Source organism: Peromyscus maniculatus, chromosome 7 (genome assembly GCF_049852395.1).
Source record: "Peromyscus maniculatus bairdii isolate BWxNUB_F1_BW_parent chromosome 7, HU_Pman_BW_mat_3.1, whole genome shotgun sequence".
NCBI lineage: Eukaryota > Metazoa > Chordata > Mammalia > Rodentia > Cricetidae > Peromyscus > Peromyscus maniculatus.
Genome location: NC_134858.1, coordinates 87,884,647 through 87,911,723, shown reverse-complemented (window position 1 = coordinate 87,911,723; position 27,077 = coordinate 87,884,647). Strand labels below are relative to the sequence as shown.

Here is a 27,077-nt window from a genome sequence, read left to right as displayed (position 1 = left end):
CCAAATACAGTATTTTTAAGATGCCAGGAGAGCCGAGAAAATGTCATCATTTGAGCCAGAAAGGGACACATTAGCCTTCTTTGGGGTCTGACATTTTCGCTGAAGTACTTGGGTTGCTGAGGCTAAGTTGGTGCGGTGCAGGGGTTGGGTTGCCGGCGAGGAGGCTCAAGTACTGAGCCTGGCCCTCAGAGCTCGGCGGAAGCTGGCTCCCCTGCACAGCAGTCAGTGAACGCCGCGTAGCCCCCCTGACCCGGGTCTGTCTGGGAAATAATGTCAAGAATGGCTCCTGGGACTCGAGAGGTCTAAGTGAGATCAAGAAGCTCACGTGCCTTGCCCAGAGTTCTGTGACCCATGGCATGTGTCCCATGAGTGCCAGCAAATCAGGGGCAGCAGGGAAGCCTTCCCAGTTCTTCTGCATCTTATAGGAAAGTCTGTATCCTAGAGGAAGTTCAGTCTGGAGACTGGGGAGTGTCTGGAGAAATATTTAGAAATGGTCAGGGCCAGAGGGAGGGTGTGGTTACAAAAGATGGAATTTATAAGAAGTCTTTAGAAACCACAGCCTTAAAGATGGCTCTGATTCATCTTTATTTAGAAGTGTCTTTGCTTTATCATGAGGATGGTTTTAAAGCAGTCAGTAAACTTTATTTCCAGAACATTTTACATGCAAGTCTTCCCTACCCAGCCACACCTGTACTTCAAGTTGAACAGGACAAAATGTGTGACCATGAGAGGGAGAAGCAGGACAGATCCCTGAGTTTGAAACCAGACTGGTCTACATAGTGACTTCCAGAACAGCCAAAGACACATGATGGAGAGACCCTGTCTTTACCAAAAAAACTTTGTCTCCAGTTTGTTATGTTCTCTCAAATACAAAATCAATGTCACAGAAGTGACCAGTTGGCCATCCACTGAAGAGCCCATTTTGTTCTTGGTAATTTGTGGAGTTGGTGCTGGGGATTGGACCCAGGCAGGGCCTTTATCACTGAGCTCCACCCTCTGCCCTGTTGTTCTTTTCCTTCAACGTTTCCACGATTTTGAAACTTTGCAATGCTCACAAAAGTAAGGGGTCTGTTCTCCAGAGTCCCTGTTGCATTGTAGGTTGTAGAAGTTATCATTACATGCCATTCTTAATCAGGGCTCTTGTACAGTTTTAAAGCCTTTTTAAAATAGAAGCTACATAAGTAAAAAATGAGAACCTACAAAGCATATGTTCAATTTCTCTGGCTTAAAGGAATGTTAAATTATTATTGCTTTTTTTTTTTCTCATCATCGACTTAATGAGTATGAGTGGATTTAGAAAATACAACCTGTTTATTTCTCCTGCCATCAGTCAAGAAAAATCACCACTGCTAAGTAATGTTTTGTCCACCTCCTTCGTAACGACAGCAGTTCTCACCTCCTGCTGCCACAAATGGCCAAAAAGACTCCTCAGAACGCTGCTTCTGACATCTTTCAATTTTTCTTTTAGAACCTGCTCTCACTTAGCGGGACTCAAATATACTAATTATGTTGAATAATTAGCCAACATGTAACCCACATGAATTGATAAATATTTTTCTCTAACAGGATAGTCTGCAAGGGTACAAAACCCAAAATAAATTTCTAAATAAGGAAATTTTAGAACTCTCCGCTCTACGAAGAAATGCAGAAAGGAGAGAGAGGGATCTGATGGCAAAGGTAAGTCAGGATGGATGCATTTTACCACTTGGTGAGAGGGGGGAAGCTGCATTTAAGTGGATGTGCTGTAGAACCTGCCCGGCCGCCATGCTGGGAAAAACATGGCTACTGATATCAAAACATATGTTAAGTATGTCCAGTACATTCTCTTTGTGGATAACAAAGAAACACTCTCACATATGGCATTCATACGTTTTTAAAGTGTTTTCAGAGGTGAAATTGAAGTGCACTTATAGGGTTCTCCCAAATTCAAATTACCTAGATTTTCATTTATACTGTAGAGATTTAGTTTTTCATGTGTGAAGTGGGAATGATGAGAATATTGCCATCTCCATAGATCTAGCAGGATTGGCTTTGGAAAGTATACAGGGCCACAAGCCTTCCAGCTGCATGCTAGTGAGTTATACACACCTGACACTTGTCCCCAGATGTTGTGTGTATGTACTATTTTTGAGCAGCCTTCTGAGCACATTTCTAAACCATATTTCTGCATACTTGCCAGGGTGAAGTTGATTTTTCAATCAGGTAGCAGATGGCAGCTAGTCCTACCAGGACATGATGTCCTGACAAAGTTGGTGTGCATGGGGGGTGGGGAGGAAGCATTCATGGCCCACGTAACCGAGTATTAGGCTTGACCTCAGTAATTGGCTTGTGACGAGTTTTATTGCTCCCTCTAACCATGTTGAAGAATGATACCTGCGCTTATCAGCACCCCTTCTGTGTCAAACTCTTAGAAAAAAGAGGGGAGCCGTAGCAGGCTCTTTTAACCCTGAAAGGGTCTGTGGCATGAATTAACCGTTCGCCTGGGTTGTAATTTGCAGCAGGCGTACTTCCTAATCTTTTGGGGCATGCTGATTTGGGTTCATTGGTTGCCTAAGGTACCCAAGGCATGCTTTTCCTGTGTTTATCTCTGGGTAGAGGTAACAGCTTGCCACCTTACATTCTCTGCAGTATTCTAGCCTAGAAGCCAAGCTCTGCCAGGTGGAAAGTAAGTACTTGATACTGCTTCAAGAAATGAAGACACCGGTTTGCTCAGAAGAACAGGGGCCTACCAGGGATGTCATAGCCCAATTGCTGGAGGATGCTCTGCAGGTTGAGAGCCAAGAACAGCCAGAGCAAGCATTCATTAAGCCTCATCTGGTCAGGTAAATGTGCTTGACTCTGTTGGGAAGTCCACCTGTCTCTAAACTTCCCTTTCCATAGCAGTAGACACTCACGGGGCACTTAACACTGTGTATCTTATTTGATGCCTGTATTAAGTACTGTCAGGCCAGCAAAACATATATCATCATTCTCCCTCAGATAGCAAGTACTGGAGCTGGAATCAGTCCAGGTCTGTTGATTCCAAAACCATGTCAAAGTGGCCACACCTACAATACATACCTCTTTCTGCCAGTTTTCCAAGAAATAGGAACCCTTTCCTGACACGAATGCATCCCATCCACAGAGAACTGAAAGCAAAGGGGCCCATGAAGGGAAGCTGCGTTTTCCGTGTATGGGAAGACAGTTCTATAACCTGATTGAGTGGCCCAAGACCCACAGAGGATCTGAAACAAACCAAGATGCGCTAAGGCAACTACATATAAAATATTGCATCTTTTTTTCTTCTTGTGGGGATAGGGGTCATAGAGCCTAGAAGCATCTGATGGATCTTGGATTAAAAGCTCATAGACAATGTATTTCCTGACAAGTCTCGGAGTGTTGGGACTAGGAAAACTCTGCAGGTTCACCTGGGGTACCCTCCTCTTCTGTCTCTGTCACTCAGACTGAGCACTGTCTGGGCCTTGCTCCATGCAGTCTCCTCTCTGCCTTTCCTTCCTCAGATGAAGCCCTTGGACATGCTGGGGCCCTTCCCCAAGCTGACAGAACCTCCCAGCCTTGACTCCACTAGTTAAATGACAGAACTAAACTTTCAGAGTGTAGTCAGCACCATTGTTACAGGACTCATTTTCGGGCATAACAGGTATAGGAATTACTAAGTGCTTCGCGTGCAGAATTGTATTAAATGCTCAATGCAGGTAGGTTTTTCCCTTACTTTGTAAGTGAGGTGACTGAGTCAGGAGGTGGTATAGCATATCCTGGGTTACACACCCTCTGGGACACGGCTGAGACCCCAACCCGGGCAGCCAGAGTCTCAAGTTCAAGGGTGCTTCCTCCACATCATTTGTGGTTGCTTTGTTCATAGTTGTTGGGAGCTGTTCTGAAGGTGTGTTACATTCTTCTCATGAGCATTTAGGAAGTTGTGTGCATTCTTTCCTGCTTTGCAGAACTTCATCAGATAAATAAACAAAGGCATTATTGCTTCCCCTCATGAAGGACACTTAGGACCTTTCTAGTCTCCTTAGTTATAAACACCATGGTATATGTTCCGTGTGCCCAGGCAAGAGTTACTCCAGGATATAGAAGAGAAAAGAGATTCCTGATGAGAAAGAAGTGCATGTCTTCAACTCCACCAGATTTGATTTCCAAAGTTCCTAAGAGTTGTGTAAAGTTCCTAAGCATATCCATTATGTCAGAAGCTTTGTACTAGATTCCAGTCCTGCCGCAACTAATCACAGACTTAGCAGCAACGTTGCTGTCATAGAGTTCATAGGTCAGAAGGCAATGTAAGATCTTAATGGATTGAAATCACAGTTCAATCAAGGACTGGGCTCCTTTGTGGATCTTCTGGGGAGCAGTTCATTTACATCATTAAAAATGTTGGCAGATACAGTTCCTGGTAGATATAAAGTGAAACCCTGTTTCCCAGCCTCAGAGACCACCTGTATTCCATGGCTCATGGCCCCTTCCATCTGTAAAGTGTCAGCAGCTCATCCGGCCCCTGCACACACACCCTTCTCCCCTGCCTCTTCTGTTGTCCTTTTCCTCTGATCTGTTCTTTCTTTCCCTTTTCCTCTTTGAAGGGTTCACGTGGATACCAGGCCCCTTGGTAACTCAAACAGTCTTTGTCTTAATTCTGTAACCTTAATATCATCTGCCAGCATCTTCTTGTACATAGTCACAGATTTCAGGAGTAGGATGTTGACGTCTGTGGGGCCAGATACTTTCCTCCAAAGCCTTGATTGATGTTCGTACCCAACATCTTACAAATACCTACTTTGTTGTCTTTTCACCTTTTAAAATGATGCCTTGTGGACAGGTGTGGTAGCACACACCTGTGATCCCAGCGACTTGGAAGGCTGAGGCAGAGCCTAGGTATTTGAGGCTAGGCTGATAAACATAGCCAGATACTTTTTTTTAATTAAAACAATACCTTTTGAAGCTTTAAGTTGTTCTGGATGTATGAAGACACAGACATATACAACAGCATAGCCACATAGATGAATCTTTTTTCATTTTCTTCTTTCTGAGACAGTATCTTTCTCACTACACCCAAACTTGCCTTGAACTTACAATCCTCCCTCTTCAGCCTCCTGAATACTGAGATCGGTGGTGTGCACCACTCTGTCCCACTTAGGTCAGTCTTGACTGGTGGTAGTGCTTGTATTTTCTTCTGGTTTTACCTGCAGAGTTTTAACCCATCCAAGAGTGGTTTGTCCCTGGACGCAATGGAGAGTAGCTCTCATTTGACCTTTTCCATGTAGACAGCCAGTTGTCCTAGCCCTGCTCATAGAGAAGCTCGTTACGTGCTTGATGGTCTGAAATGTCTCCTGTTTCACTGCTCCCTTTGCCAAGACCATGCCATTTCTACTGTCCCTCTTGTTATTTTTCCACAGTGAGTTTGACATCTACGGGTTTAGGACTGTCCCTGACGATGACGAGGAAGAGAAGTTGGTCGCCAAGGTCCGAGCATTGGACCTGAAGACTCTGTACCTCACAGAAAACCAGGAAGTTTCCACGGGGGTCAAGTGGGAAAACTATTTTGCAAGCACAATGAACAGGGAGATGGTATGCTCTCCGGAGCTGAAAAACCTGATCCGAGCAGGCATTCCCCATGAGCACCGCTCCAAGGTGTGGAAGTGGTGTGTCGACCGTCATACCAGGAAGTTCAAGGACAGCATGGAGCCCGGCTACTTCCAGACCTTGCTCCAGAAGGCACTAGAGAAACAGAACCCTGCCTCCAAGCAGATTGAGCTGGACCTGCTGCGGACTCTGCCCAACAACAAACATTACTCCAGCCCCACGTCGGAGGGCATCCAGAAGCTGCGCAGTGTCCTGCTTGCCTTCTCGTGGCGAAATCCAGATATTGGCTACTGCCAAGGCCTCAACAGGTGGGTGTCAGACCACTCCCGTCTGTGGTTTAGAAAACCTCCAGGCACCGGGCACTACCTGGCAGTTCCCTCTCCTCCCGGCTAAGAAAAGCCTGTATTCTGGGGGAAAGGATCCCGGGATAACAGCCAGTTTTCATGATGCAGTACCTCTAGTTCTGTAGCAAGCTTTCTTGTCGGACTATGTTTGGATCGCCAGCCCACAAATAATGACCTGAAGGCTTATTATTAATTATGAAAATTTGGCCTTTAGCTTAGGCTTGTCCCCGACTAGCTCTTATAACTCGAATTAAGTTGTTTCTAATAATCTTCGTTCTGCCATGTGGCTAGGTTACCTCTGCTCTGTACCATATGTCCGACTTCTTCTGAGCCTTATTGGCATCTCTCTGGTGTAATCCATGTGCCTAGAGTCCTCCTCCTCTTCCTCTCTCTGCCCAGAAGTCCCGCCTATCTCTCCTGCCTAGCTATTGGCCTTTTTATCTCTCTAGAGTAACTCAGGCAGATTCTGCCCCAGATAGTCTAAGGAGTAGAGAAGCTGATGGGATGTGGCTCAGTGGTGGTGTGTGTTCTTGGCACAGTGAGACCCTGGTCCCGTCCCAGCACCAGGCTTGGTAAGCACAGAAGTCAGGCTCACTGGAAGCATCTTAGAGTCTCGCTTTTTTTGCTTCTTTGCTTTTCTCTTCACACTTCAGTTTTAATCATTAAGAATCTGATTGCATTATTTGATAATTGATGGAGTAAAAGCTTGTGTCATTTGTGTGTGCAGGATCCTGAACAGTTTTTTTTTCCTGCTAATTAATACTCAGCCCTTCAAAGACCTAACCTTGCTTGCCTATATATATATATATATTAGATTTTTTTTTCCCTTACACAGTGCATCCTGACCACTCTCATCCCCGATGTTCTCCCAACCCCCTCCCATCCCTGTCTGCTCTCCTCCTCCCCACAAATCTCTCACATTCATGCCATTGGTTTTGCTTTGAAGCCCCTGAGTAGAATCACTTACAGGTCTTGAATATTTTCCTTGCTTCCATAAGCAGAGAAAACGAAGGGACTCTCACCTTTTATTAATAATCCAGGCTGTCATCCTGAGCTGTGTGTTAGGTCAGGACAAGGCTTTGGGGGTACCAAGGTCTGTTGCCCATCAGTCTCCTCTCAGCACCAGACACTGGGTGCTGGGACGACTTCTTACCATAATGTCATCATATCCTGCTTCATCTCTCTCTGCTCTCTGCTGTCACTGCAGCTCACAGTCCTTCCCAAGCTTGTCAGAACATGGTGACACATCCTTTAATCCCAGCACTTGGGAGGCAGAAGTAAGTAGGTCTCTGCGAGTTTGAGGCCAACCTGGTCTATATAGCAAGCTCTAGGCCAGTAAAGGCTAATACTGAGACCCTGCCTCAAAAAGGAAGGGGGGAAAAAGATAAAATAAGAATGGAGATCTTTGTGTGTACTTGAGCAATTCTCCCAGAAGCAGAGCATGAGTGGGAGTTTCGAATGCTGGTTTTCAGTCTGTCTGCTCAGGGTTTTGTGGTGCTAACCTGAAGGTAAGCTGTCAGTGTCTACATGCAAGTATTATGGGATGGATGGTTTAAAACCTGACTACCACTTACTTAAAACCCAGATGAAACCCAGTGGCTACCAGAAAACCATGACTTCTCCGTCAACAAGGACAGGGGAGTTCTCTCTGCCCTTGGGAAGTTAAAGAGGACTTCAACTTCTCTTGGTCTCCGATTAAAAAAACCAAAACCTGCTGGGCAGTGGTGGCTTACACTTTTAATCCCAACACTTGGGAGGCAGAGCCAGGTGGATCTCTGTGAGTTTGAGGCCAGCCTGGACTACAGAGTGAGATCTAGGACAGGTACAAAAACTACACAGAGAGAAACCCTGTCTTGAAAAACCAAAACCTGCCTAAAGCAGTCTTGGTTTTACTTAAAGCCACAGCTCACACTATACTGAGTCTGAAACTTACTAGAAGCTGAAACTCTGAGGCCAGGGCTCCACAGTGAAGACTTGCCAGTGTTCTCCTGGAGCCAGTTCTGTGATCCTTGGGGTACTGAAACCCTGCCTCATCTCCACTCCTGTCCTGTTAAAGCCTCTGAATTTTAATTGGTGGGTAGGGGTAGATTTTTTCCTCAGAATACCCAGTACATGCCCCTGCCTTATGAGAACCTAGTATGAGAACACTAGGTCTTTCTGGATCTGTGCTTATCATGCGCAGCCTCAGTTGAATGATGTCCTGACAGTTCTGTTTTGGACTCTTTGGTGCCTCTCCTGGCATCCTGGGAGCTGTGCCTCTGGTTGTGGTTTTGTGCTGTCCTGTCGGGAACTTGCCCTGTAATTCTCCTCAGTTGTCTCCTCCCCACTCTCCATCCCTTTTAGGAAAACTGGGGTCCTCCCTTTGCCCACCTACCCAGGTCTTATTTTTTAATTTGCGATTTGCTGATTTCTTTCGGTTTTATCAAAGAAAAAGGAAAGAGCAAATTCTGAGCATTTCTCCTGTGGATGGTGCATATAGACTTTGGGGTAGAAGTTCTTGGATTTCAGCTCAGTGGAAAGGAACTTTCCCTCAACTCTGCCCGTGTCTGGTGATGGAACTCAGGACCTCACCTGTCACACGAGCACTCTGCCTCTGAGAACAGCCGAATCCCCCACGCTTGGGTTGTGATGGGCATTGTACCCGAAGCCTGAGACGTACTAGGCGAATGCGGGACCACTGAGCTGCATCCCCAGCACCCTCTCTTCACACACCTTTATTTTAAATTTTGAGACAGGGTCTTGCCAGCTTGCCCAGGCATGAGCCTCAGTTTGTGATTCCCTCTGCTCTAACCCTGCTCAGAAACTGGGATTAGTCATGTTTTACCAACAACCTCTGGATTATGACCGTGTACAAATGGTTGGAGCCAGGTTTCCATTATGAATGACAAAGCAGTTGGAATGTGTGAGCTCCTTTTCTGCCCCGTGTGCCCACCGTGTGCAGCTCCAAAGGCCCCTCCTGGGGATTCTGTGCAACCCATTTCCCCTCCAGAGAGGCAGCTGGATGGCGGGTGAAATCAGGTTCTTAAACTACCTCATACTCTGTTACATTCACATTACTTTTTAGACATAAAAGGATTAATCAAAACATTTTAAGCAATGAACTCAAAGAATTAGCTGCATTAGCAAAATATTAGAGTGAAACACTTTTGTTTGGGAGCCTTGCCTTTAACGGCTGAGCCACCTCTACGGCCCAAATGAAACATTCTTTAAACAAGGCTGACGGGTCACAGGGAGGCAATTTCACTGGGAAGTAATTTCAACTTTGAACAAACACCAAATGACGGGATCAGAGGAATGTGGCTTTTCTCTTCAAGTTGTAGAGGATTCGTCACTTACTCAGAAATAATCATTTATCCTTCATTAGAGAAGTGGAAACCGCAGTGGCCCTTAGAGAATATGGTGAAGGCAGGAACAGGAGCCCACGCTGACCTTGTCCCTGTCTGCCCACAGGTTGGTGGCGGTGGCCCTCCTTTACCTGGAACAAGAAGATGCTTTCTGGTGTCTCGTTACCATCGTGGAAGTCTTCATGCCTCGAGACTATTACACAAAGACTCTGTTGGGATCCCAGGTACTTTTAAAATACTGTGCCTGGGTCACTGGCTTATAGGGCTCCAGTTGTCATCTGAGTCAACCCTGAGAGGGCAGCTTGTGTCCATGACTGCAGCAGCTGATCTCTATGAGTGGACTGGGTCAGCTCCCTGAGCACCTCAGAGACAGCCCTCCCTGGCAGTCTGTCATAGACCAAAGATGCGCAGGGAGTCGGGGGAGCTGCTGGTCTGTTAGGTCACTTCTTCCAGGATTCGGGGACCAGGCTGGAGGAGATATGGGAGGACAAAGGGCTGCTGAGGAGGCTGGGGGAGCCTCCAGCCTGGGGAAGGAACCAGAGTTGGTGGGAGGAGTCTCAGCTGTTAAAGGTACCATAGCAGCAGCTTCCTTGGTGCCCTCCCCTGCCATGCCCTAGTTTCTGGGAACAAACAATGATAAGTCTTAAGGAGCTGCAGAGGGATTGGCAGTAGCCTCCTCCATCAGAGGATCTGGTGCATGTTCCATTTCACACCCGGGTCCTGACATCAGGGGCCAGGGCAGGGTGACATGGACTGGAAGAGGCCAGATCATCTGTCTCCACCTGGTCTTGCCTAGGACATGGACAACAAGGGGATGAGGCAGTGGTCTCAGTCAGGTGGGATTTTAAAAATCAGTGGCTAGTGCTTTGCGTATCCACAGCCCCTGAAAACGGCCCCGCAAGCTCGAATTTAGAGCCTCAGGTGCCCCAGGGTTTCAGAAGAGATAAAATGAAGCCTTGATGTCCTGACCACTCTGGGTGGGGTGTCATCAGGTACTTTTTACCCTGATGTTGGTGCCAGTTTCTTGTCTCGGGTGTCTACCACACACTCATTTCTCCTCATTATCTCTGAGAAGTATGTATAAGGCTGCTCTAAAAGTGAGCATGCCATCGGTCCCAGTGCTGGTCTTACCAGAACCTAGAACCCCAAGCCCGCTGCCTGCTGCTGCCGTGGCCCAACTGCTGGCCAGGTTTCCTTTCCTGCCATCCTTGAAGTGCATGTTGTGTGCCAGGACCTCACCAGGCATTGCAGACACCGATGAATGGCATGCTTATCCCATGTCCTCCAGTGCTCAGTGGAGGAGGGTAAAACAGAGGCCTCAGCAAGCATTTCCTGGCAGCCTGCTCCCTGCCCAGCCCTCTGCCAACCCCAGGACAGCCTCAAGTGAGGCACAGTGGGCCATCCAGTTGGAAGAAGAGATGTGTAGACATATTTTTCTCCCACTTCAAAGGCAGGTGGATGTCCTGTCCTTGCAGATGTCTTCAGCTGCCCCTCACCCCCCCGGATAGAATAAATCCTGTGTCATCACTTGGTCTCATGCTCAGATATCCATCTCTCTTGCTGGCCCTAGGCAACTAACTAACCCTAGTTCAGTGTGTTTGACATTCCTTTTCTCCCAAGCCAAATGGGGGACAATAAGGTTGCTACATAGTATGACTTGAGAGTGTAGCTGGGAATATAAGGCCAGGCTCACTAAATACCAGTTCCCTTTTCTGGTCAAACAGTAGCTCCTGCAGGTGCTGACATTTCTTTGGGTGGTACTGGACATCCTAAGATGACAGAGCTGTGGCCTGGATGGTACCACTGATTAGCTGGAGGAGAGGCAGGCAGGCAAGGGTTAATCCAGCGAGGTAATAGCCATCCCAGGGGTGGCAGGAATTCAAGGCAGCAGTGTGGGAGGGAGGATGTATGCTAGCACTGACCTGGAACTTTCTAGATGAGCAGGGGATGTGTTCTAGTAGAGGACTCCATAAACAGAGAACCAGTGGTGAGAGGGTGAACTGTATCCAGCAGCTTTGAGAGTGGGTGGGAACTGTCCACTAGCCCATGGTGCTAGCCCAAATGGAGCAGAAAGGAGAGCAAGGATGGGTCGTGTGAGCAGGCATGCCAGGCTTGCTGTGGACCTGGGGAGGCAGCTGTGGTTGAGAGGCAGGAAGAGCCTGAGGGCAAGGTAGCCAGGACAGCAAAGAAAAGGGCCAGGACAGCAGAGAAAGCGGGAAACGCTAGGGCAGCCTAACCCCCAGAGTGCCCAAGGCAAGACAAGGTGGAGACAGATGATCTGACCTCTCCCAGTTCATGTCACCCAACTCTGGCCCCTGATGTCATGATCCAGGTGTGCAGAAAGTGTATGATCTGACTGTCAAGGATGGCGCTTCTGAGGGCCGGGGAGCAATGCTTCCTGGTGGATGGACGCCAGCCCCAGCTTGACCTCTTAGGCAGCTTGTGGGATAGTTTGACAGCTTTTGAAATGGTTTTCAGGATACAACATCTAACCTGAGTTTGACAGGGGCAAGTAGATACGGGTGAACGCTGAAGTGGGCTCTACAGCTTTTTATGTGCACTTTGGTTTTTTTAAAGTATTCAAGAAAATTACATTCATTTTAGCAGTTTATACCTTTGATTTTGACTTTGTAGATGGCCCAGAACTCCAGATCCCCCTGCCTCAGCCTCCCAAGTGTAAGTAGTATAGATGTCCACCACCATGCCTGCTAGTTTTTAGCTATGCCTTTAAAAGGTTAAATTCAAATAGAAGTTCCTACTTGAACCTGTTTAACTGTGCTTTCTAAAACAAATAACAGCACATTTTTATTGTTAAAGCCATAACAATATTTAAAAAAAATAGAACTTCCAACAAACAGTTACCATTTTAAAAGTTTTGGTTGGTCCTTTAGAATAGGTTTCTCTGTGTAGTTTTACGCCTTTCCTGGATCTTGCTCTGTAGACCAGGCTGGCATCGAACTCACAAAGATCTGCCTGCCTCTGGCTCCTGAGTGCTGGCATTAAAGGCATGCGCCACCACTGCCGGCTAAAGTGTTAACATTTGATTAGACTGTAGCTGTGTTAGTATTCCAGGAATCCCAGGAATGTTCTCACCTATTGTCCTAATTGACAGGAATTGTCCTAGTTAGGGTTTCTATTGCTGTGATGAAACACCATGACCAAAGCAACTTGAGGAGGAAAGGGTTTATTTGGCTTATATCACAGGATGTAGGGCAGGAACCTGGAGGTAGGAGCTGATGCAGAGGCTGTGGGGGAGTACCACTTGTTACTGGCTTGCTCTTCATGGCTTGTTCACCTGCTTTTCTATAGAACCCAGGACCACTAGCCCAGGGACGGCACCACCCACAAGGGGCTGGGCCATCCCTCATCAATCACTAATTGAGAAAATGCTCTACACCAGCAGTTCTGAACCTGTGGATCTCTACCCCTTTGGAGGGTTCAATGAACCTTTCACAGGGGTCACCTAAGACCATGTGGAAACATAGATATTTACACTGCGATTCATAACAGTAGCAACATTTCAGTTATGAAGTAGCAACGAAAATAATTTTCGGGTTGGGTGTACCCCACAACTGCATTAAAGAGTTGAAGCATCAGGAAGATTGAGAACAACTACTCTACAGATTTGCCTGCAGCCTGATCTTGCGGAGACATTTTCTCAATCAAGGTTCCTTCCTCTCAGATGCCTTTAGCTTGTGTCAAGTTGACATAAAACTATTACACAGGGACTTTGCAGATTAGTCCAGGATGCCCTCCCGGGTAGAACTGTTCTCCACAGTAGCCATCCAGTCGATTTCCCCATCAGCTACTCAGAGAGGATGACCTACTCCATGGTCTCAGCATGAGCGGACCAGAGTCTTCCTCCTCTATAGACTGGCTTTGTACCTCTGCAGCCTGTTCCTCTCTACCCACTTCTTGCCACTCATCGTAGGGGTCTCTCTCTAAAAGGGACACCCACTGGTTCTCATCTTCCCTATGCTCTGGTCTCAGGTGCCACATCTCTGCACTCTCCCTGCCAGGCTCAGAAGTGGGGTGATCTGAGCACCTTTTCTCACCTCTCACTCAAAGGGGAGTTACCTTTAGCAGTTACCGTCAAGGAGTTTTGAGGTCCATGCACCCTCCTCTGTTTTCATCCATTTGTCCAGGGCTCTCAGCCATCCAGTCTGGCGTTCCTGTTGTAGCTGGAAGGATGGACCTAGAGAGCAGGCCTCAGTATTGCCCATCCTGCTGAGAGCCTTGAGATGCTTCTCCTTTCTTCCCTGCTGTTTGCAGACTCTGTGGAGAAACTGATTTCGTAGATTTTTTCCTGTGTCAAATAAAATTGATTGGACTGTAACCAGATGGCCCTGAGTCCCACTGTATGATCCTTAGCATTGTTCTGTGAAGCTTGTTTCTGTTATACACAGAGAGAGAGAGAGAGAGAGAGAGAGAGAGAGAGAGAGAGAGAGAGAGAGAGAGAGAGAGAGGAGAGATGTTTTTGTGAGGGTCACACACAGAGCAGGGAAAAGCCCCTTGGTGTGGCCTCTCAACCCCCTTCCTAGAAGGCTGACCCCTGCCCACAGTTACGCTAATCCATTTGTCTAGCTGCCCTACTCATCTTTTCCAGGTCATCCTGGAACCTTATTCCCTTATTCAGCCTTCTGCCCAGCACTGACTGGTTGTCTGACCTAACATGCGGTGGCTTCCGCCACCTGTGGCTACCTGTGGCTTGCCTGTCTTATAATACTTTACACATCTCTTTTGATGTTCACAAACTGTCTTCCAGAGTACACGGCTGTTTAGAACATCCTTTGTAGGTGGGTGGACCCAGCTAGTACCCCAGGGTCCTCTAACTCTTAGTGTTCTCTCTACCCACCCTGCCCTGTTAAGCATATTCATTGTGTGGATGTGGGTAGTAATGTTTTCTTGTTCAGGGGCTCACCTTTCCTTATGCACCTGCCCAGGGCTGCCTGTATTCATGTAAGTACTAGCAAGCTGATACCAGCCTGCTTTCCTATAGGTGTTGAGTCCAGGAGCTGCTTTTAGGCTACAGACTATTCACTTCTGCCCATCCCCTGAGGAGAGTGCCACTTAGGGGCCCTGAAGCATTTGAGGTCAGCTGCCCCCCGGGCCACGGAGCAGCCTGGCTCTATGAGTGCCCCACTTGTACATCTGAAACAGCTGTGTTGCTGCATGTCCGCATGGGCTCCGCCCTCCGTTCTCGGGTGGGGCAGATGTTCTGTGCCGCAGACCCCAGACCTCTCTCCCTTTGTTCCCTCTCCAGGTGGACCAGCGGGTGTTCAGAGACCTCATGAGTGAAAAGCTGCCTCGATTGCACACCCACTTTGAACAGTACAAAGTGGACTACACCCTCATCACCTTCAACTGGTTTCTGGTGGTGTTCGTGGACAGTGTTGTCAGCGACGTCCTTTTTAAAATATGGGACTCTTTCCTTTATGAGGGACCAAAGGTGAGTGCACTCTTTCCAGAGACACATGCTTGACAGACTGACATACACATGGCCGAGTGGCTGGTTCACCTGGAACTTGTAAGGTTACCTCGGTGTGATATGCTCCTGCAGGCCTTGGGGAACAGCAGTTACCTGCTCATTCGTCAAAAACCTCAGTGTGAAGCTGAGCTCGGTAGCGCACAGGGACATCCTGTCTCAGAATAACTAGCCAAGCGCTCAGTAGCTTAGTGATTCAGCACTCGCTTTGCTCCCGTGAGGCCTCTGGGTTCAGTCCCTGCCCCGCTCCTACCCCCGCACGCCACACCACAGTACACCAAAAATGGATAAGTAAGTGGCTGGTGGGACAACACAACAATCCTCCAGCCTGAGTTTAATTCCTGGAATTACAGGGTGGCGAGAGAGAACCAACTTCCATAAGTTTTCCTCAAGCGCTACACACAAGCCTATGACCACACATGCACACACATCAAACAAAACATTTTAATTAAGTAAAAATAAGAACAAAACATAAAAAGGATATGTAGTAGGAAAGCAGTCTCTCTCCTCCCAATATCATCTTGTTTTCTCCTCAGTTTATACATCCTCTTGTGTTTCTTAAGCTGATCTAAAGTATGCTGTTTTACTGGATCTTGGAGCTGATTCTGTAGCAGCACATACAGGACCTGTGTTGTAACCTGATGTAACTCCTTGTTGTACAGGAGTCAGAAATAAACATAGCAGCCCCTGATGGGGCTGTTTCCAATCTCTTGCCACTTGAGAACAAGCTGCACCCAGCTCTCCTGTGACTTCCATCTTTCCACACATATGCATGTGCACTATAGATTTAGCCTAGAATTGCAGGATCAAAGGTTAGTTCACCAGTAGTGTTGGGGTAACACCAGATTACCCCTCAAATGGTCCTTGTGAGGGCTAGGCCATGGTGGTGCATTCCTTTAATCCCAGCATTCAGGAGGCAGAGGCAGGTGGGTCTCTGTGAGTTTGAGGCCAGCCTGATCTACAGAGTGAGTTCCTGGATAGCCAGGGCTACACAGAGAAACCCTGTCTCAAACAAACAAACAAAGCTGTAAGAGTTTACACTCCCACAGCAGTTGAGTATATATATTATCCCATATGTAGATTCAGTATCCAGCATAGGGTGTTGCCACTTTTATAGTCTTAATGTGTCATTAATACAAAGAATTCTCAACTAAAATCATCAACACTGTTTCTGTTGGGCTGTACAGAGTATGTAAAGAGAATCATGAACAGTTTGACCCTGTAAATACTGCTTTCTAAATATGGTACATTGTAGGCTGGCTCAGGCCATACAGGGCTCTAAGATGTGGAAAAGCAGTTTGTTCCAAAGCTGCCTCAACTTGTAAGATCACCAGTTCATTCCCCCAGCCTTGCCCAGAGCACCCCAAAAAACATCAGCAAAATCAACTGATTATTTCACTGTACTGAAAAGGTGCTCAGACCCCTGCTCCTTAGCCAGACTGTGCCTGTCTCGGGAGTTGCAGCTTCACATTTTCAGTCAAAAAAAAGCCTTGGTTTTGATCTCATGTGAAACTGCTCCTGAGGTCAGTATTCCTTGTTGAATACAAAGGTTAGCCAAATGTGAAAGGATTCCACAAGTCTCCTCACTTCTTAGGAACGTTTCTGGTTTGGACAAACTGTTGGAAACCTCAAGTATTTGTTTTTCTGTACCAAAGGTCCTTGTCCAGTCCTGGAAGTCACCCCTCGATTCAGGTGTCTGCCCAAGGGCAGGGCCTTCAGGATGCTTCTCCAGCCAGCCCCCAGCTCCAGAGTCCAGCCTCATGTCTGGACTCCTGCCTAGCCACACTGTGTTTTCAATTACAGTTTCCCTGGCTTTCCCATAGGTTATTTTCCGTTTTGCCCTGGCACTTTTCAAATACAAGGAAGAGGAGATCCTGAAATTGCAAGATTCCATGTCCATATTCAAGTATCTCCGTTACTTCACTCGGACTATCCTTGATGCCAGGTGAGTTGCCAGTCCTCAGACTCAGAGCTGTCCAGGGTGCCATCTTCGAGAGGGACATTCCTTTATAGAGAGAGAAATGGGAAGGGCTATGGCCTTCCAGTCTTTTGAGGAGACAGAGATGAATATGGTTTTGTTCTTTATTCAATAAATAAATTCTAGGAACTGAAAGCAATGTTCCACGCCTAAAGCATTTCTGTTTCTGTGATAGTGCAGAACCTGTACAGGAGGGATGGTAGATAAAAATAGCCCTGAACTTGACGGCTCCCAGTGGGAAGAAGCCAGTCTGGAAGAGAACAAGGCTAGGAGGAAATAGCAGGAGTTGCGCTTGACAGAGCTGCTTCCGGGCCTGGGTGTGGGAACAAGTGTATTTAGAGACAGTGGGAGGGGGCCACTCAGCTTGAGCCAGGGTACTGGGGCTCATGGCTCCTGTAGACTATGCTCAGGGCTTTGAGCTTCATTCTAAACATTGGAAAGTCACTGAAGGCGTTGGGGCAGGACTGGCCACTAGGAGAGCAGACAGTGACTGTCAGAAGGAGCCAGGAAAGTAAGGTGGTAGCCAGAGAGAGGTGTCCTGAGAGTGGGAGAAAGTGGGACAGATTGAAGAGATTTGGGACTTTGAACTTGGAAGAACCCTAGGTTTCCAGCTTGAATAGCTGGAATATTCATGAATCTTCACACACACACACACACACACACACACACACACACACACCCCTCAAGCCACATAGTTATTTCCTGTCTGGGCTGCCATTTTTCCCTAGGCCACAGTGGGTGGTTGCTCTGGCTCCGGCAGCTGGTGCGGACATTGGCAGTGTGAGTGGTTGGCAGAAGCCATGGCAGGCCTCAGGGAGGTCGTCTCTGTTTTTTAGGATCTTTCGCTTGAGGCGTATGCTTTCAAGATAGTTTTAGGCTTAGTACTAACACTAAAAATAACCTGATGTGTGCCGAGTGAGAAGGGGTATCTGAGAGTGTTTGCTGAGAAAGATTGATGAAAAGTTTAGAATAAGGATTTTGTTCATCTCACAGTGGTCAAGATTAAAAATGACTGAATGAATTCCCACATGACAGCTGACACTGTGTTGAGAGCATTTTGGTTCAGAGACAGACTCTGCCTCACCCTGACAGTCTTAAGGGGAATGTCAGGGCTGCCTGGAGATAAATGCCCTCCTCTACTTCACCATAGGAAAGAGCTGGGCACTCCCATCTTGCCCGATCCTACAGCGCCACCTTGTGAATGGCTCTTGAAACAGTTTCCCCTTCGCTGTATGACGTCCAGGTCACTGGATAAGAGCTCCCGATGTGTGCCGATGTGTGCGTCAGTGCCACCAGCCCCTGCTCCTGCACCTCCCCACCCCCAGGGAGGTTGCTGAAGCTGCAGGTGCCTTGGCCCCACCTCCACTGGAGTTCCAGTACTTTAAGGAGCTGCCCATGCTAGTGGTCTGAGGAGAGGCAGTTCTGCAGAGATGATAGGTCTTACAAAGAGGGACAGGGGCTTCCATAGCCAGGTACACTCAGGAGACTTTGGATGATGCAAGACTGAACTGGTTGGTGTCTGTGGCAGGACTTCTGGGGGCCCATGAGAGGCCGAGCATCCGAGGGCAAATACCTGAGTTCCCTTGGACTGCAGCCTAGGCCTGTCACAGTCGGCTCTTTCCAGCTAGAGGAGTAAGTTAATAATGTAGCATCCCTTTTTCACTTTGGATAGTAAAGAATGAGTTTTCTGGTTTGCGGGCCTGTGCCTCACGGAAGACAAAGGACAGTGGTGGACTCCTGGTTCCCAGTCCCAGTGATGTGCCCCAGCTAGATCACAAAGCTGGGCCTGAGACAGCACCTGGGCGCAGTCAGGCCTGCCTTAACCTCTGGTGCTTGCCCGTCCTAGAGCATGTGGGAACTTGGCCCGTGAAGAGAGCCGGCCAGTCCAGGCTTTTCATTCCCTTTCAAGAGAAGCTGTTTAAACATGAAAAGGAGAAATCTTGGCAGCTTGCATATCCTATGTACATCTGTGCTAAACGTAGCGCAGATAGACACCTAAGGAGCAGAAGGACAAATGGTTTGAAACAGGTGAAGTTCTGGTAACGTGCTGTCCCTGCGAGTTTATAGGGCCCGTGACTGACAAGGGAATGACCCCCCCTGCTGTCAGGAAGCAAGGCCGTGGGCATGGCAGGATTGAAGCAGTGTGCCTGACCCATGAGTACTGGAGAGCAAAGCCAGCCATCCAGACGGTTCTTACTCTCTTTATTAAACACTGACCAGTGGCTAAGGTAACAAACTTAAGACATTGTTTCCAGTTGGTGCCTTGACACACTGCGTGTGCCTCTGTGAACTGTGTCTGGGCACAGGTCACACAACAGATAGGATCTGATGTCAGGATCTGATGTCATCACCACGCCTAGTCATTGGTGTCAGGACAGTTTCCCTGAGCACTTAATATGCCCTGCCTGACACTGGCCCTGAAGAGTCATACTCGTTGATACCTGCTGCCACCAAGCGAGCACCAGGTTATAAACGCCTATGTGTGGGAACCATACGGGGAGACACCTCTGATGTTCCCAATTGTGCAGATGAAGAATCAGGTCAAAAAGCGTTCTGAGCTTAGGGTTATCCCCTTAGACACTGAACCTTCTTGCCTCTCTGCATAAAATAGGCCTGGGTTGGGGCTAGAGAGATGGCTCAGAGGTTAAGCTCTTCCGGAGATCCTGAGTTTAATTCCCAGCTCCCACATGGTAGCTCACAACCATCTGTAATGAGATCTGGTGCCCTCTTCTCGCCTGTAGGCATACATGCAGACAGAACACTGTATGCATAATAAATAAATAAATCTTTAAAAAAAGATAGGCCTGGGCTCCCAGGGTGACATTCCCCCGTCAGACTCTCAGCATGGCACATTTCTCTTGCTCCCTTTCCTGGTCTCCAGGCAGCGTTCTGAGCACTCCCCTGACCTCACTGATGCTTGCCTCTGCCCTTTGTCCCACCAGGAAGCTGATCAGCATCTCCTTTGGGGATCTGAACCCCTTCCCCCTGCGTCAGATTCGGAACCGGCGAACCTACCACTTGGAGAAGGTCCGGCTGGAGCTGACAGAGCTGGAGGCCATCCGAGAGGATTTCCTGCGTGAGCGGGACACTAGCCCTGACAAAGGCGAGCTGGTCAGCGATGAGGAGGAAGACACTTGAATGAACCCCCACCCTAGGATGCTGCTCTTCTTGCCTTCATAACCAAAAGTAGCAAAGGGGTTAACTCCAGGCATGTTTCTGCTCATTCAGCTGCCAAAATGTAACATCTGTGGCCTCTGGCTATCTGCTGAGCAGATGTCCAAAAAACTAAGCTGCACTTTCTCACCTCCCATTTGAGAGGTCCGATGGCTTTACAGCCATTTCCATGTCATGGCATTCAGTCACATGCATCACAGTCACGCTTGCTGTCCGATTGGTGACTCCCCAGTTGACTGTTTCCAAGGGCCTGTTTACAGCATCTGCCAATCATGAGTGTCTCACCCTACAAAAACTACTGTGCTCCACATCTCCCCAGGCTCTTTTCATTCAAGGACAGCACTGTGGGGGAATGCATACAGGGCCTCAGTGAGGCTGCTTCCAGGGGCAAAAGGTCATCATAAGAAGAGGGACCAGGCAGTTGGTGGTGAACGCCCTCAGCACTCGGGAGGCAGAGGCAGGCGGATCTCTGTGAGTTCGAGGCCAGCCTGGTCTACAGAGAGCTCCAGGACAGGCTCCAAAGCTACACAGAGAAACCCTGTCTCGAAAAACCAAAAAAAAAAAAAAAAAAAGAAGAAGAAGAGGGACTTTTTTAAAAAACGAGCACAACTCTTATTCAGAACCGTCCTTCCTAGAGAGCCTCGGAGCCCTCTGCTGGTGGCTTCACACTGCCAGCCACGGCCCCTTCTGGACTAGCCTTTGCCCTCATACATGGCCCTTCAGACTGGTAGCACTCACTCTGCCCTGCTGCCAGCCCCCACACTTCTTATTGCCAGCAATTTTGCCAGTTGCTCTGTCCCAGCTTGCAGGGAGCCTGGCACACCTCCAAGAGCTGCTATGGAAAGCTCTTGTCATTGGGGGGTGACTTGGAGATGCCATTCTCCAAGTGTGGCCGGATCGGGGTTCCAAATGAGCCTTGCAGTAGGCCCGCCCCTGCATGAGGAAACGTGGGAAACTTTCCCCTGTGGCAGTGCTGTGGCTGGTGGGCTCCTGGGTGGCAGTGGCCAGGGTTCTGATAGCTCTTGTGCCCAGAGGCTGGGTGGGGAGTGAGGCTAACTGCCAGCTTCCTAGATCTGGAAGCACCTCTGCTGGAGGACAGGAGTGATGAGCTCTCCCAGTCTTTGTCATCCTTGTCCTCAGCAGGGAGCTGGGGTCACTGTGGCCTCTGGCATAGTGGACTCTGGGGACTTGGAACACTTCCTTCTTGAAGCCCAGGGAGGGTCTGGACAAGGGAGGTTATTTTTGCTCAGTCCTAAGCATCCCTGATGAGCGACTGTCATGAGAAAACATTTTCTAACAGTATTATCGGAACACAAGGGAAACAGCCTTAAGCAGCCTATCTTACACTACCTGGAAAAAGATCGGAAACAATCCTTAGCTAGTATAAACACACTCAGACTAAGAATTGGAGCAAGGCAGTTGTGAGAAGTGCTTTTTCCATGACCGGTTTTCCTGTTTTTGCTATCTGCTTTCTAGCACTTGAATGGCTGAGTCGGTTTTTCAGCATCTAGCCTGTGCTCAACTTCTCTAAAAGTTACTTCGTTTATTACCATGTAAAAGGAGCTGGTCTCTGTATTTAGCCAATAACCTTTGTCTCTTTTCAGGTATAAAAAAATGTCAGCATTGTATCTTTAGGATGGTGGTTTAAGGCGCGGCTTCTTCAGGAAGCTGTCTGAGCTGGACAGTGGTCTCACTGCTGTTCTCAGGGCCTCCCTGAAGCCAAATGCCGGAAAAATGCCCACCCCATGTGTAATGATGGCTGTCAGCCTTGGGGACAGCTGCTAAGGAGGTGCAGTAGGATGGGGTTGGAGCCCCATGGCTCAGTTCCATTTGCCTTGATTTCAGTCGCCATGTCGGTTTCCCACTAGAAAGAAGATGCCAGTCAATCCAAATATGTTTTCAGCATAAATGCTCTTTTGGCACTGGCCTGCTTTTGTCCTGTGTGTCCAGTAAAGGCATCTTAAAAGTATCTGGTAATACTGGGGACATAGCTCAGTGGTAGAATGTGTGCCTGGCATGTGAGGCTCTGGGCTCCATCTCAGCAATGCAAAGAAGAAGAAATCCCCGGTATGCTGTCCTGCCATTCCCGAGAGGCAGCATTGGTTCCCCAGTTAGCGTCAGTGGTCAGGTAAAGTCGCAAGAGAACTCAGAAATGTACACCTGCGGGCTCTCCTCCCTGGAATAAAGGATTCAGCGTCCACAGAGCTGAGAAGGCAGAGTTGCCTGCCCTCCGGTTTGGGGGCAGAATGACGCAGGCTCCTCCCCAGGCAGAACTCCAGAGACTTGAGCCATCACCTCCCATTCTCTCGTCACTGAGACCTGTCTTTACCCCCCAGTGCCCCTGAGGTTCCAGACTTACACCGGCCACCGTGGCAGGAACCCCTAATGTCGGTCCGCCTCATGCAGCTGCTGTTTTTTTGAACCTTTACCCAGCATGCAACCCGTGGCTCCTGCCTGGTGATCCTTGTGGGCTGAGAAACCCAAAGCATAGCCTCCAGCATGTGGGTCCACATGCACATGCCACAGTGGGGGCGGGGAGGGGGGTTACCCTGCCCTCAGTGCCCCATCTGATGGGACTTACCAATATTTCAACTGTTAATACTTTTATATTTTCACTACATTTTATATTTTTATAGACTTATTTTATTAAGGTTTTTCTAGATTCTGTACGACTTTTATATAACAAGTTCTATTTTGTGTGCACAACTCCCTTGTATGTATTTATATCAACCTGAGCCTTCCAAATCACAGTTCCCTCCTGTTCCGCCTTCTCCCCATAGCCTCGGCCATCCCTCACTTCGCTCACCCAGGTAGCCTCTGGTGCTGCGCGTAGCCATGGTGACAGCTGAACAGTAGCTGGTCGCTGTTTACCTCTCTGGCGTTAGCTGTGTTGTGTTGATACAGGAAGTCCTCTAGGTAGCACCCAGTCAGGTTTTGTTATCTGTGACTGCACACGCCCCCCTCACTCTGTACAGTGCTGTCTTCCTGACCCACCCGCCTCTTGGTGGGCCTGTTCAGGGAAGTCCTTGAAGATAGAGGCTGGATGCGTGCCCAGTGTGTGAGGTCCTTCCCCTGTGGGCAACTGGAAGACTTGAGGGCACACTACCAGTGACCGTCCTTACGTATCACAGCAGCTTTTGTGCTGATCTTCGAGTTCAATGTTAGACTTGTAAAGGGAGAAATAAACTAATTTGTATTACATTCTGCCTTGAAAGGTAGTTGCAGTCATTTGTGATGGAGGCCTCTGCATGGGCTTGGAGCATGGGGTGTGCATTATAGGGATGGGGTGCTGTCCATTCTGCCAGCTTGCTGATTCTTAGGTCCCTGCCCTTGGTTCCATTGGGATAGGAGGGACAGGATGCCCTTCTCAACACTGATAGACCTGAGTGCCAGAACTGAACTGTGGGCAAGAGCTGAGGGCAGAGGTTGGGGTCATAGTGAGATGCTGCCTGTGTTTGGAGCAGTCCTTACCACCACCCCCCCACCCCCACCCCTTGGGAGACAGGTACCCTCTCGCACCAGCTGTGCGTGCCCAGCCTGAGTCATGGTTTGTTTGCCTCCTGTCTGGGCAGACAGCTCAGGCCCAGCTGACGCTAGGGACTCCCCCAGCCATCTCTGGAAAAACACAAGAATGATTAGGACCAAATGTCTTTCCGTGAGGTGGGGGAGGGGGCAGAGGGGGGCAGGACTCATCAGTGTAGGCCTGGACCTGGTAAGCTGCTGCTCTTTCAGAGACACGGATTTATTCAGTAAGGCTGGGGGGCTCCCGAGGTCCCACAGCTCTATAGTAATGGCAGAGGCCAGGGCTGGGTCAGGGACCCTAGGTCTCTACCACAGTGCCAAGCCCTGCTGTGTATGGGTCTCTGTTCCCATCTTGGTGAGGAGTTGCCATGGGGAGTGGATTGGGCAAGGTTGTAGGAAGCCATTACTCAGACTGTGGGTCTCCAGGGCCTCTTTGGGCCCACAGGGCTGCTGCAGACACAGGCAGGAAGCAAACCCAATGCTTCTCCACCCTCAGCATGGTAGTGCTTGGATGCACACAGGCCACCAGTGACTTGCTTTCCTGAGTAACCTGGTAGACTGCCTAAATTTGGCCAGGCCACGTATAGGACCTGCCTGGAGCCCAGCGTCTCTACTGGGCCTGTATCTCCAGTCACCCCCTCCACTGTGAACTTCTCACCTGCTCATGTTCAGGATGAGATGGTGGGAGAACAGGAAACCCAGAGCTAGACGAAAACCTTTACTCCTGAGAGCAATAGCCCCTGCTCCACCTCACACCCCACACCCCCACCCCACTCCCAGGTAGAGCAAGTCCTGGGACAGGCACAGCACTGACTGGTTCCACCCTGTGACACCGCTTCCTGGTCCCAAGCAGTGACTTCCACTGTACCCACATTCTCGGTGATCAGATCCCTCCATGCTTCCACATACGCCTCACTCTGGAGAATAAAATGTGATAAGTGCCCCCCCCCTTTTTTTTTTTTTTTTTTTACAACTCCTGTGTCTCAAACTTGAGGGAGAGCAGTAATGCCTCCCAGAAGATGACTCACAGCCAGAAGGAAGGGTCAGACAGGGGCCAAGGCTGAGAAGAAGGCCTAATTATCCCTGTCACTGACCAGGGTCCAGAACCCTCTTCAAAGTACCTGCATGCCCGGCTGCTCTCAAGTAGCAGACCTGGCAGGTGCCCGCTGTCATGCCACAGGTAGTCCCCGTGAGAGACAAGACAGCCTCAGGTGCATGAGTGCATCTGGCTCCATCTCTGTGAAACCCAGGTCTCTGAGGACCTTAACGGGAGATAGTGGGCAGGGGTGTGGAATGAGTGGGGGCAGGGAACAGGACTCCCTGGGCCTCTGCCAACCTGTGCCCCCCTGCAAAGACCTTGCTGCTCCTGCTGTGTAAGCCTCTGAGATATATGTGCCATCTCCACCCACCTCGGGAGCTTCCACGTCTACATTAGGCATCTTTGCATGGCCTCTGTGCTGGCCCTGCTGATCTGCCCCCATAGGAACAGAGAAGCTGCTGTCTGCTGAGGCCTCCACAAGGGACAGGGTAGTAGCCATCTGATAAGAGAGGTAGGTAGAGGTCATGTTGGAGGTCCTCCCAATCCAAGGCAAGGCCAAGCTGCTTTGTGTGGTGATATATTGTGAACCCAAATAAGCTTGCCTGAGGATCAGAGGACAGAGTCAGCCACTAGACATAGAGGCCAGACAGTGGTGGCACCCTTAATCCTGTCAGTTACAGGCAGAGATCCGTCTGGATCTCTGTGAGTTCAAGGCCACCCTGGAAACAGAGCCAGGCAGTGGTGGCACACGCTTTTAATCCCAGTACTGGGAAGCACATGTGCCTTTCATCCCAGGAAGTGACGACAGGGCAGAGAAAGGTATGTAAGGCGTGAGGAAACAGGAACTAAAGCAGTTCAGTTGAGACCCTTTCGGGTGAAGACGCAGAGGATTTCAGTCTGAGGATGCGTACAGTTGGTGAGGTAATATGTGGTGGTTGTGGCTTGCTCTGCTTCTCTGATCTTTCAGCTTTCACCCTGATACCTGGCTCTGGTTTTTTTTTTTTTATTATAAGACCGTCAGAAATTCGAACAACAGCTTTGAAAGGGTAGATATTCATTTATGTAAAACAATAACAAATGTGCAAACTGTTAGAATAAAAAAATACCTTTTCTGAGAGGAGGGGGGGGGTCCCCAGCCTGCCATTGCACAGGGATGGGGTTAGCACCATGAAGGCAGGAGGAGCAGGGCTCCACCGTAGCCTGTGGTGGGGCGCTGAGGTCTGTGTGTCATGGGTCAGTTTGTCTGTGCATTCTGATGTGCATTGGTGGAGGCCAGGCCTCTGTTCAGCGTCTGGCCACCCGCTGATGGCCCCGGGAAGGGACACCACGGCTGAGTGGGGGACATGAGCGGCAGCACTGAGCACGGATGGTGGGCAGCTGGCAGCGGCCCAGCAGGCGCAATGTCTCACAGAAACCAAAGGACAGGCGATCCCGCTCGCAACCTGGGAATGGGAAGAGATGAGAAGGGGTGCGGGGAGATGGTTAGAAATCAGTGGGCATGACACCCAGAACCACACTTCATCACCCAGTAAATTGAGCTGAAAGACCCCCCCTCATCTCAAGAAGAAGTGGTGATATATTGTGAACCCAAATAAACACCCCTTCGCCTTAAGAAGACTAGCAGCCGGCAGGAGACCCAGTTTCTGAAGGAGGTCCCCAGAATCAGAACCCCAAGTCCTTAGCTATTGTCCCCGCCTCACCTGCCCTTGGACTACTGACACCGTTGGACTTAACTTTCTGGAAGAAAGGTTCCGAGACCCCATCCTTGAGCACCTCGGGAGGCCATGAGATGCCCAGGAGCCTGCCCAGGAGTGATGCAAGCCTTCGAGTACCATCTTCATCCCTGCTCAATCATGGTACCCGACAGGACCAGGCCCACAACTTTATCTCATGCACCTGCGCCAATATGCATCCACTCCACCTCCCTGCCACCTTCTGTAGAGTGCCACATGCCTCTGTGGCTACCACTGCACCACACCACCCTGCCCCCCCCCCCCCGCTGCTCTCCCCCCTCCCCCAATGTGGGCCGTATTCATCCTCAACTTTTGTGTGGCAGGATAGCCACCCATTTTGTTGGGTCATGAAGTTCAGAAAATGGGACTGGGCCAGGGCCACAAAGGTCATCAGTAGGCACCTAAGGCTGGGTGTAACCTCTGGTGACGGCACAGGAGAGGGTGACTCTTCAAGCCCTGACTGTCAGGAGCTGAGGCTTGGCTGGCTCTCCTGGGAAAGCTATTTTGGGAAGTGGCTTGCTTCCAGACCCTTGGCTTCTCTCCCAGTGCTACTGCCTTGCTGTTGCTGCTGCTGCTGCTGCCGCTGCTGAAGCCACAGCTGCCCAGACCCCTGCTTACTTCTGCAGACTCCCTGGGGAGGAAGAACAGGCGAACAGCTGAGCCCTGCTCTGGGACATCCCCAGGTGTGGCAGAGGGCAACAGAAAGGCTCCCCACCCTACCTTTCAGGCAGCAATTGCAAACTCCATCAGCCTGCACACTAGTTCCCCTGAACGACCTCAGGCAGGCCTAACCACTTGGGGGAAGGTTTCCTCTTGATAACAGCCCCCACCTCCATGGGGAAGGCCACATGACTAGGCATGTCAGCTGTTTTGCCACG

The 27,077-nt window shown here is 49.3% G+C and overlaps 2 protein-coding genes across 5 annotated transcripts in view; one reads left to right on the top strand and one right to left on the bottom strand.

Moving 5' to 3' along the window:
• The window catches only part of Tbc1d2b (TBC1 domain family member 2B), a 71,541-nt gene extending 48,435 nt beyond the window's left edge, over positions 1-23,106 (top strand). For both annotated transcript variants that reach the window (XM_006985036.4, XM_042281420.2), the window contains exons 7-13: positions 1,567-1,677; positions 2,629-2,822; positions 5,394-5,888; positions 9,375-9,492; positions 14,532-14,717; positions 16,577-16,698; positions 19,674-23,106. In XM_006985036.4, the coding sequence (XP_006985098.2) occupies positions 1,567-1,677; positions 2,629-2,822; positions 5,394-5,888; positions 9,375-9,492; positions 14,532-14,717; positions 16,577-16,698; positions 19,674-19,869 (1,422 nt within the window). In that variant the 3' untranslated portion in view covers positions 19,870-23,106. The remainder of the gene's footprint in view (positions 1-1,566; positions 1,678-2,628; positions 2,823-5,393; positions 5,889-9,374; positions 9,493-14,531; positions 14,718-16,576; positions 16,699-19,673) is intronic.
• A 2,397-nt stretch (positions 23,107-25,503) lies between these two features.
• Positions 25,504-27,077, bottom strand: part of Adamts7 (ADAM metallopeptidase with thrombospondin type 1 motif 7) — a 46,132-nt gene continuing 44,558 nt past the window's right edge. For all 3 annotated transcript variants that reach the window (XM_042281415.2, XM_042281417.2, XM_042281418.2), the window contains one exon: positions 25,504-25,908. In XM_042281415.2, coding sequence (XP_042137349.2) covers positions 25,751-25,908 — 158 coding nt within the window. In that variant the 3' untranslated portion in view covers positions 25,504-25,750. The remainder of the gene's footprint in view (positions 25,909-27,077) is intronic.